The 10,801-nt window shown below is 56.4% G+C and overlaps 4 protein-coding genes across 4 annotated transcripts; 2 read left to right on the top strand and 2 right to left on the bottom strand.

Annotated features, from left to right (window-relative positions):
* Nucleotides 1–151: 151 nt before the first annotated feature.
* On the top strand, nt 152–1,863 carry INS49_008859 (uncharacterized protein; the record flags this gene model as incomplete). The annotated part of the gene is made up of 8 exons (XM_043169596.1): nt 152–158; nt 307–337; nt 391–446; nt 510–540; nt 640–925; nt 991–1,317; nt 1,389–1,547; nt 1,633–1,863. The coding sequence occupies 8 exons, from the start codon at nt 152–154 to the stop codon at nt 1,861–1,863; spliced, it is 1,128 nt and encodes a 375-aa protein (XP_043027276.1).
* A 414-nt stretch (nt 1,864–2,277) lies between these two features.
* On the bottom strand, nt 2,278–4,990 carry INS49_008858 (uncharacterized protein; the record flags this gene model as incomplete). Its single annotated transcript, XM_043169595.1, has 4 exons — nt 2,278–2,655; nt 2,727–3,355; nt 3,444–3,895; nt 4,113–4,990. 4 exons carry the CDS (start codon nt 4,988–4,990, stop codon nt 2,278–2,280), a joined length of 2,337 nt encoding a protein of 778 aa, XP_043027275.1.
* A 1,320-nt stretch (nt 4,991–6,310) lies between these two features.
* Nucleotides 6,311–8,709, top strand: INS49_008857 (uncharacterized protein; the record flags this gene model as incomplete). Its single annotated transcript, XM_043169594.1, has 2 exons — nt 6,311–6,475; nt 6,541–8,709. 2 exons carry the CDS (start codon nt 6,311–6,313, stop codon nt 8,707–8,709), a joined length of 2,334 nt encoding a protein of 777 aa, XP_043027274.1.
* Nucleotides 8,710–9,091: 382 nt separating this feature from the next.
* On the bottom strand, nt 9,092–10,411 carry INS49_008856 (uncharacterized protein; the record flags this gene model as incomplete). Its single annotated transcript, XM_043169593.1, has 3 exons — nt 9,092–9,469; nt 9,579–10,157; nt 10,232–10,411. 3 exons carry the CDS (start codon nt 10,409–10,411, stop codon nt 9,092–9,094), a joined length of 1,137 nt encoding a protein of 378 aa, XP_043027273.1.
* Nucleotides 10,412–10,801: the final 390 nt, after the last annotated feature.

Raw genomic sequence — 10,801 nt, 5'->3', positions numbered from 1 at the left:
TTGTTCACCCATTTATTTATCTCGCGTCTATTACAGTGTCGCGTATCTTTTTGATTTGTGAATCGGCAGCAATCATTCATTTTCATAATTCCTCGACACACGAATTTCAACTGTTCCATTTCCACCAATACACGAGTAAATCTAAGTCACAATGCAAGGTTTGTGGACCCCTTTTATAAAAGCAAACTGCAGCATACAGTCTAGACGGGATGTCCGGTTCCAAAGGCCTCGCCAACCTTGCCCATTCTCCTAGCCCTCGTCAAAGCCATCACTGAATTTGAGTGTTGATCTGGTTCGGACATTCAGACGAAGTCGCCGCTCTCGTTATTGACAATGGGTATGTGCCGACGCGAATTCGAGAAAATGGGACCATGATTCTAATGAAACCAGCTCCGGCATGTGCAAGGCCGGCTTTGCTGGTGACGATGCCCCTCGGGCCGTATTCCGTGAGTTCAACTTGCGAAGGTCCTGTTGCTGGCCGGTCTGTTGTTGATTTTACTCTCAATCAGCTTCCATAGTCGGACGTCCTCGCCACCACGGGTATGTTTATTGTCCCTCATGGTCTTCCCGCCTTCACAAGAAACTCGTCCCAAGGACCTACTATTTGCTGCACCGTGACTGATAATATTCATGTCTTAGGATCATGGTCGGCATGGGCCAGAAAGACTCGTACGTTGGCGATGAAGCCCAGTCCAAGCGAGGCGTTCTCAGTCTGCAATATCCGATCGAACACGGCATCGTCACCAACTGGGATGAGATGGAGAAAATCTGGCATCACACGTTCTACAATGAACTGCGAGTCGCCCCGGAAGAGCACCCAGTCCTTCTGACGGAAGCCCCTATAAATCCCAAGTCAAACAGGGAGAAGATGACGCAAATCATGTTCGAGACGTTCAACTCACCGGCTTTCTATGTCTCTATCCAGGTGAGCCCTCCTCCGCCCCATGACGCCCCAAGAGATTCAGCAAGACTGAAGCAGCAAATGACTAGGCCGTTCTCTCCCTTTACAGCTCCGGGAGGACGACGGGCGTCGTCGTCGACTCGGGCGACGGAGTGACGCACATTGTGCCGATCTACGAGGGCTTCTCGATGCCGCACGCCATCTCGCGCATCGACATGGCCGGGCGCGACCTCACAGACTACCTGATGAAGCTCCTCTCACAGCGCGGCTACCCCTTCTCGACCTCTGCCGAGCGCGAGATCGTCCGCGACATCAAGGAGAAGCTGTGCTACGTCGCCCTCGACTTCGACAAGGAGCTGCAGACCGCGGCGCACAGCTCCAGCGTCGAGAAGACCTACGAGCTGCCTGACGGCCAGGTGAGAATAGTCGTCGGGAAGGAGGTTTTTTTTTTTTCTTCCAAGAAAGCATGTGCTGACTCTCGCAAAAGGTTATTACCATCGGCGACGAGCGTTTCCGTGCGCCAGAGGCGCTGTTCGACCCTAGTGTCCTCGGTCTGGAGGGAGGAGGGGTCCACCAGACGCTGTACAACTCCATCAACAAGTGCGACATTGACGTCCGGAAGGAATTGTACGGTAACATGGTCATTGTGAGTTACCCTGACTTATCATTCATCTCTTCCTATTTTTTTTTTTCCTTCGCGCCGAGCATTGTTAACCACTCCGTCGCAATAGTCCGGTGGCACGACCATGTTCCCGGGCATAACCGATCGCTTGCAGCAGGAGCTCACAAACATGGCGCCTTCATCGATGAGGGCAAAGGTGATTGCGCCTCCTGAGCGCAAGTACTCAGTCTGGATCGGAGGCTCTATCCTCGCGTCCCTGTCGACATTCCAGCAGATGTGGATCTCGAAGCAGGAGTACGACGAAAGCGGGCCGTCCATCGTGCATCGTAAATGCTTCTAGAGGTTGCATGTCGAGGCGCTGAGTGGTACTGTGGAGGGCAAGAAAGTCTTGCGTCCAGTGGACGGCTTGATAAATCACGATCGTTGAGAAGGCTATGAGACGAGCCTTTGTATTCCAATTCTGAACATTTACATGTTATGACGCATTCGGACCAATGGCGGAGATTCAGAACAATGGGGTTTCTTTTCATCATACGGAGCAGTCAGCCAACAACCCGAGACAGCTGGTGATGATTCTGTAGCTCGATAGGTGAGACAGACCAGCAGTTATCCGTGGATCATTCTAGCTGTGAGCTCATCTCATAGTCGCACATGTAGAATTCAGAGAGGGCTTGGTTCGCAAAAGGGCCTTTGTAGGCTGAATTAGTATTTTGTTGCCCGTACTAATTCGTGTATACTATCGGACACTGTCTATTCAGGCCACCGTCAACGTAGCGTTCACAGGCAAGTTGCCACTGGAACTGCCAACGAGTATGGTGAAGTTGCCAGGCTCAACGACATAGTTCATCTTCATGTCCCAAAGCCCTAGATTTGCCACGTCCAAGTCAACGCTGACTGTCTCCGTGGCACCTGCCGCGATGGGGACCTTGGCGAAGCCCTTGAGCTCCTTGTTCGGGACCACGACCGAGGAGACGACGTCCTTGACGTAGACCTGCACGACTTCTGTCCCATCGACGGTGCTATTGTTGGTCACGTCTACCGAGACCGTGATCTTGTCGGTTGCGGACGCAGTGGTTGAAGACAGAGTGACAGGCGAGTACGAGAAGTTGGAGTACGAGAGGCCATAGCCGAACTGTGGAAATCGTTTTTAGCGACTACCACAGACGAGATAGAGAGATGACAAGAGAATCGGGTCCAACTCACATCGTATAGCGCCAAGGGCGACTGCAGCACATAATTGTTACCATAGACCAATGTCCCATTGGGGAAGACTTGCCCAGGGTTGGGATAAGCACGAGCCGAGTTGAGATAGTCGTAGTAGATAGGGGTCGTTCCCACGTCGTACGGGAAGGAAACGCTCAGGCGTCCGCTGGGGTTGTAGTTTCCGTACAGCACGTCAGCGAGAGCATGGCCTCCCTGCTCGGAGGGGTAGAACTGCTGCACGAGTGCCGAGGCATTCTTGCTGATCCAAGGCTCGGTGATTGGCTTCCCGGAGCTGAAAACCACTACAGTCGGCTTTCCCGTGTTGATGATGGCCTGTACGAGCTTCGGCATAGCGCCCACGAGCTTGAGGTCTGAGACATCAATGTGCTCGCCCGTGGTGGCGTTCAGTCCAGTCCAAAGCTCGCCTTGGTCGCGGGACCAGGTCCCCACCACAACGACGGCGACGTCAGCTGCCTCGGCGGCGGCGATGGCCTCAGGGAATCCGGACTCGTCGGTCGACCAGCGCTCGCACCCCTGGGCGAAGGTAACGGTGCCCTCGCTGACTTCGTTGATACCGTCGAGTGGCGTAACGCCACGGTAGTTAGATTTATATACGACATAGTCGCCATCTACTCAGAAATTCGCTCAGTAGCTGCACAAACAAAGGGAGGCGGGTTGCCGTGTCGTAGGAAGAGTCTGCCATAGGAAGTTACTCACAGTTCATTAGACCGTGGGCCATGGGTCCGATTACAGCCACGTTAGCAGTCTTGCTCAGCGGGAGAACATTATCGTGGTTCTCAAGCAGGACAATGGACTCGGTATCGAGCTGGCGTGCGAGCTGCTGCGTTTCGTTGGTGTTGATGTAGTTCCCGTACTCATCCTCTGGAACTCCAGTGGAGGGGTTCTCGAACAGGCCCATTTTGAACTTGGCCCGGAGCACTCGTGAGACGGCAAGGTCAACAATTGCCTCATCGAGCGTGCCGGCTTCGATCATATCGGGGATCTTTTGGAAGTTGTAAGACCCACCGCCCATCTCCATGTCGTTACCAGATGGGAGAACGAGAGACACGACAGCCTCGGAGTCGATGGGTGAGGCTTGACAAAGCCCGAAAGCCGTGCAAACACGGTCCGTACCTCCTGCGTCGCTCATAACAAAGTATTCGTAGCCCCTGTTTATTATCAGTAAGATGTCAAATACTCAAGCATCATCAACAGAGCACGTCTTGTGGCTTATTGGGCCACCTTAACCAACATGACCGCAGACGAGGTCCTCGAAAACGGCACACTAAGGATTATACCGGGCTAAGAGGTTTTCATAGGATCGAACCAGTCCTTTTGAAGGCTGTGGCATGGTTGATAGGGAGGAAAGCATAGAGGAAAACCCACCAGGTGTCCCGAAGAATCTCTGTCAGAATGTGGTAGTCAGCCACCGCTGGCACACCATCATAGCAATGATATGCCGACATGATGCTCACGGCTTCGGCGTCGATGATGGCGCGTTTGAAAGGCGGCAGGTATGTCGTCCGGAGCTCCCGCTCTCCTCCGTGCACGGGCGCGGTGTTGATGCCTTGTTCTGGCGTGGCAAAGGCGGCAAAGTGCTTCACCATGGCCGCGACCCTGCCGGACTGCAGCCCCTTGACGTAGCTATATCCTAGTTCTCCTGAGAGATACGGGTCCTCTCCGTACGTCTCCTCGACTCGGCCGAACCTCAGCTCACGGGCGAGATCCACCACGGGAGCGAAGATGTTGTTCACGCCGAGGGCAAGGGCCTCCTGCGCAACGGCCTTGCCCATCTTCTCGACCAAGCCCGGGTTCCAAGAACAGGCGAGCGCGATAGGCGAGTTGAAGATGGTGGCATTGACGGCCAGAAAGCCGTGGATGCCCTCGGACTGGACCCAGGCGGGAATACCAAGGGTGGTGTTCTGGGTCAGGTAGTCCTGAGCAACCTTGATGCCGTCGGCAAGGGTCGTCCAGTTGGTGTAGTAGCCAACGTAGAAGGCGGCCGCCCGGTACTGCATGTTCCATTCCAGGCCGCTGGCGTTGAAGCTGCCATCTGTGACGTTGATCCAGTTGGAGAAGTCTCCCTGGAGCAGCTGTGACGCCTTGTCCTCTATTGTCATGCGGCTCAGCAGGTCGGCCACTCGGTCATTTATGGTGGCATTGGGGTTCTTGTAGAGCGGTGATGTCCCATTCCACAAGGACCCTTGTGCACAGGCGGTGCTGGCGAGTGCCAGGGTGGCGAGGACGGGGGTGAAATTCCTCATCTTCGGATGCGAGCTGACTGCTGAGGAGGGAAAGCCTGGTCGAGCTCAGGGTGACACTTGTCATCGGATGCTGGACGAGGTCGTTGATATATACGCGTAGTCGACCTACCCTTGGCGCCGGCATGACGGGAAGCCAGGCGAGATTTGCTGTCCTGGCACACCCACATTCGATATAGATGATGCCTTTCTGGGCGAGCTTACCATGCCTGTGGGTAGCAGAACTTGGCCTCTCTCGAGCCCAGGAGGCGGTGATTGCGACTCGTCGAGCCTCCGTACAATCTTAGATGCAGGGTGGTATTTGGGGAAACCATGTCTCTGCGTAGATCAGGACATGGGGACTGCATTCCCTTCTCCAGTCTACCGCACAACAGTCAAGCCTCGACGGCCCGGGCTGACCGGCCCCAAGATTCTTGATGGGATCAAGAGAGGGTAGCGCGCCTGGATCGTAGCGTCCTCATCCAGACGAGGTCGGAGATGACAGCCACGCCTGGCCCCTTAATCCACGACTTCAAGGTTTGTTCCACGGATCTCTACCCACAAGGCCTCCAAAAAGAAGAAAACGGGCAACAGACGGTGAAGTGGCTCCGAGCGGGAGTCGGGATGAGAAAGAAGCTCCAACACGGCATGGCCCGAACCCCTCAGCAGCCGACGTCGAAGCATGGGGTTCGAGTGGGGTGTGCGCCTTTCCCCTTGGAGGCGACGTCGAATTTGACTCGTGGAAAAAGGGAGGCTCAAGATGAGGGGATCGTGGTGCCGCTGGTGGCCGTTGGAGAAGCCCAAGAAGCCTGGTCCAAGCGAATTGGAGCTGTGGCGGCCAAACACTGTCCCGGGCCACCGAGCTGCCGCCCATTTCAGGCTAGAATTCTCCTGAGAGAGAGCCCCTGGTTCCTGGGAGCGGGCAAACACACCCGTCGGGTATCAAGACCAACCTAATGAGCTCGGGAATAGAGCATTCAACACCGTGCACGCCAACTCGTCCCGCAACGGCCCAGTCACCCATATGCACGGCACCTCGTGCGCTGAGGTCCTCAAGACCTGCTGCCGAAGATCTGCCATTGCTAGAACCCACTGTAAACCGTCCTGAACTGACCGTCGCCTGCACCGGCCCGTCGTGCCGTCTCGTTCAAATGCTCGTGGTTGTTTGTTGAGATCCAACATGCCACCTCCATACCCCTCTCATCTTATTGCACCAAACCCCTTCAAAGTTGAAGGGTGTTTCTTTCTCGTGTTGTTGTACCAGGCCTGTTCTGGACTAAATATACAGACCCATCCCAGTCCCACTGTGTAGCCAAGCGCGAAGAAACACCACACATTCTCATAATGAAGTTCCGCGATGGCATGTGGCTGACAGCCGAGGGGGTGAGAGTCGAGTACGCGGAGGAGGTATACAACATCAAAAAGACAGGCCGGGGCTTGAGCCTGCTATGCCCCACCAAGAAGATCAAGTCTCGCGGGGATACTCTCAACCTGAGCACCTTGACAATCGTATGTCTCCAAAGACATACGGGCCAGCCCAAAGAGGAAGAATACATCAGCTGAAATCCACACAGGACGTTGAAGCCCAGAGCGACGGCATCATCTCCGTCGAGACCACCCACTGGGATGGGGCCATCAACAGAGGACCACACTTTGACCTGTATCCCGGAGGCAAGCCCGATGTCGAATTACAGGTTGCCCAAGGGGACAAAGGCACGACCTTGACCTCGGGCTCACTGGCTGCTACCATCAAGCCCGGGACGTTCGACATCAGCTTCGATGCGGCAGATGGCTCCAAACATCTCACCTCTCTCCTGAACAGGAGTGTTGGCCTGGCCTATAACCCGGCTCCCAGCAACCCCTTACAGACCGGCGACATGCGGGACTTTAAGCACTACCTCTTCACCCAGACGTCCCTATCCGTGGGGGAGTCTGTCCACGGCCTCGGCGAGAGGTTTGGGGCCTTCAACAAGCTGGGCCAGTCCATCACGCTGTGGAATGCCGACGGCGGCACGTCCAGCGACCAGGCCTACAAGAACATCTCCTTCTGGCTGAGCAACCGCGGGTATGGCGTCTTCATCGACCACTCGGGCAAGGTCGAGCTTGAGGTCGGCAGCGAGCGTTGTGCCCGCGTCCAGACGAGCGTCGAGGGCCAGAGGCTCAAGTGGTGCATCATCCACGGCAGGACGCCCAAGGAGGTCCTCCACCGGTATTCCACACTGACGGGTCGCCCGGGCAGGGTCCCGTCGTGGAGCTTCGGGCTGTGGCTGAGCACGAGCTTCACGACCAACTACGACGAGGCGACGGTCAACTCGTTCCTCGAGGGCATGAAGGAGCGCGACATTACCGTCGACGTCTTCCACTACGACTGCTTCTGGATGCCCGCCTTCAAGTGGACCGACTTCGTCTTCGACTCGGAGCGGTTCCCGGACCCCAAGGCCCAGATCGGCCGGCTCAAGGCCTCGGGCCTGGTCAAGAAGGTGTGCGTGTGGATCAACCCGTACATCGCGCAGCACGGCGAGGCGTTCCGCGAGGGCGCCGAGAAGGGCTACTTCCTGCGGCGCAAGAACGGCGACATCTGGCAGTGGGACCTATGGCAGGCCGGCATGGCCCTCGTCGACTTCACCAACCCGGCCGCCTGCGAGTGGTACGTCGGCTGCCTGAACAAGCTCTTCGACCAGGGCGTCGACGCCATCAAGACCGACTTTGGCGAGCGCATCCCCTCGCGCGACGTCGCGTGGCACGACGCCTCCGTGGACCCGGAGAAGATGCACAACTTCTACGCCTTCCTGTACAACAAGGTCGTCTACGAGGCGCTGCAGGCGCGCTACGGCGCCGACCAGGCGGTGCTGTTCGCGCGCGCCGCCACCGCGGGGACGCAGCGATTCCCTCTGCAGTGGGGCGGCGACTGCGAGTCGACGCCCGAGGCCATGGCCGAGTCGGTGCGCGGTGGCCTGGGCCTGGGGCTGGGCGGGTTCGCCTTCTGGAGCGTCGACATCGGCGGCTTCGAGGGCTACCCGCCCGCCTGGGTGTACAAGCGCTGGGTCGCCTTCGGCCTGCTGTGCAGCCACTCGCGCCTGCACGGAAGCAGCTCCTACCGCGTGCCGTGGACCATCGACGGCGACGACAAGAGCGACGAGGGCTGCACGAGGACCCTCGCCAGATGGACCGCCCTGAAGAACAGGCTGATGCCGTACCTCTTCGCCCAGGCCGCCAAGGCCATCGACGGCGGCCTGCCCCTGAGCCTGAGGGCCATGTGTCTCGAGTTCCCTGACGACCCGACGTCTTGGTACCTTGACAGGCAGTTCATGGTTGGCGAGAACTTGCTGGCGGCGCCCATCTTTGACGAGAGCGGCGAGGTTGAATTCTACCTACCCAAGGGCAAGTGGACGTCGTTTTTCACCAATGAGGTGCGCACTGGGCCCGGTTGGTTCAGGGAGAAGCATGGCTTTGGGACCTTGCCACTGTACGTCAGGGAGAACTCTATCCTGCTGCTCGGCAAGCAGGGCGTGAGAGGTGCGGTCTACGACTACGCCGAGGACTTGGAGGTCTGCTTGTATGGAGTCAGTGAGGGTACCAAGGCCACGCTGTTGGACAATGAGGGCAAGGAGCTTGGTACGATAGGAGTGGCGGCTGATGGGAAGTTGCAGGGTGAGGAAATCCTCAAGGGGAAACCGACTGTGAGCAAGGACGGGAGGCAAATCGACGAGTCTGTGAGCAGGGGTATCAAGCTACTCACATAGAAGACATCCATGTAGACCAAAATCAAGTAGAATGAAATCTAAATCCCTCGCCATTTATCCAAGGCGTGCTGCGCATCTATGGACGGAGCCAGCATAGTGTGGGTGTTTTCTTATTTTTCGTAATCTAACAATCCTTTTGGCGCATCCCATCGTACAAGAGAACCTATCTCGTAAATCTTTGCAGATATCATCCCGTGTCTCTAAACGATTGTGTCCACACTGGCTGAGTCCTGTAACGATCGACTGTGCAACTAAATCCAGCAAGAGACTCCAGCGTGACATGTCAGTCTTGAATCCTCCGCCTCAACGCCTTGGGTGTTCTAATGCTGCCTCCCCCAAATTCAAAGAAAGCATATAGAGATATGCTACATAACCGTCTCATCTAGTAAACTCCAACCTGCCTAGCATTCTGCGCTTCAGGGTTGGGGGTCAATCGCATGTTTGCGAAGCCCGGATCTGGGAGGCGGTCTGCCATCCTGTCTGGGACCAGATCGAAGTCTGGGGACACAGACCGCACAGGGTACTCGTTCGCTGGCGACGTAGCACGCAGGAGCCTCGATGTTGTGGGCTGAGGGCTGAGGATCGTCGGGGACGATTCTTTGGGCGACAGAGGGGGTGAGACCTCGTCGATGACGGTAGTGGGGACTGGCTGGGCGGAGATAGGCTTGAAGCTCTTAACATTGGGGCCGGTGCGGATCGAGGATGGCAGGATCTGCTCGAAGCCTTGGCTGGTGGCCACTTTCTCTATAGATTTGAAGTACTGCATGTGACCGTGGATATTAGCCGCAAGCCCAGCCAGGGGTTGGGTACGTGATGGGAAATTGGGGCTGAAGGGCAGGCAGGGGTCCAGATGCAGGCACAAAGCTTACCTTCACGGTCTTGACTTGTAACTCCAATGTAGCATCCTCGTCACACACAATCATGGGGTGAGGGTGCAGTTGCAGGCTCGAAAGCGTCCACATATGGTTCACCCCTTGCTCGATGCACTTCTGCAGCGCCAGGGCCTTTCTTGCGCCGAGGATGATAGCAACGACCTCGCGCGCCTCGAGCACCGTCTGCACGCCCACAGTCAGAGCCATCTTAGGCACCTTCTCCAGGTCGTTCCCGAAGAAGCGCGAATTGGCCAGGATCGTGTCGTAGGCCAGTGTCTTGACGCGCGTGCGGGATGCCAAGCTGGAGCCGGGCTCATTGAAGGCGATGTGGCCGTCCTCGCCTATGCCTGCGAGGAAGAGGTCGATCCCGCCCACGCTCTTGATCTTGGCCTCGTAGTCGATGCACTCGGCCTCAAGGTTGGGAGCATTCCCGTTGAGGATGTTGACGTTGCCGGGCTTGATGTTCACGTGCTGGAAGAAGTTTTTCCACATGAAGGAGTGGTAGCTTTCTGGGTGGTCACGGGGGATACCGATATATTCGTCCATGTTGAAGGTTACGATATTCTCAAAGGATATCTGTAGTCATCTCATGAGTCTCGATGCAGGTGTACATTTTTGCACGAATCATCGCGGATATTCAGTATGCTTACCTCGCCAGCCTTGTACTTTTCAACCAGGACCTTGTAGACACCGAGAGGGCTGGAGCCGGTAGGCAGACCAAGGACGAAGGGGTGAGATGGGGTTGGGTTGAAGTGCTTGATGCGATCAACAACATAATTCGCCACGTAGACGCTGGCCTGCTCGGCGTCGTCGCGGATGATGAATCTCATCTTGAAGGCACAGATATGATGACAGGGGAATCAACGAGACTCAGCCAGGAATCTCAGTCTCGTAGCCAGCTGAAGTTGGTGCTGCTGGAGTAGTGGTTTATTTTTTATTTTTTTATCGATGACTTGGAGGCTGTGTCTGGAGAGCTTGCTTCACTTGAATTCGGGAGTGCTTGGTAATGACAGAAAGGAAACATGAGAGAGAATGTACTGCCACCTACTATCGGGGCCAGACTTGATAAGTCCTCTGGAAAGAGACCAGCAATGACCTCAGCGTGCACTGGGGTAGCCTGACGGGTCGCCGGCCGGCACATCACCGGAGTGGTGTACACTGCCAACGCCAGGAAGGCATCAGAGAAGTGGCCGACTGCCGGCAACGAGGACCATGAAGCG

Source organism: Diaporthe citri, assembly GCF_014595645.1.
Source record: "Diaporthe citri strain NFHF-8-4 chromosome Unknown scaffold_3, whole genome shotgun sequence".
NCBI classification, from domain to species: Eukaryota; Fungi; Ascomycota; class Sordariomycetes; order Diaporthales; family Diaporthaceae; genus Diaporthe; species Diaporthe citri.
This window is presented reverse-complemented; position numbering and strand designations above follow the sequence as displayed.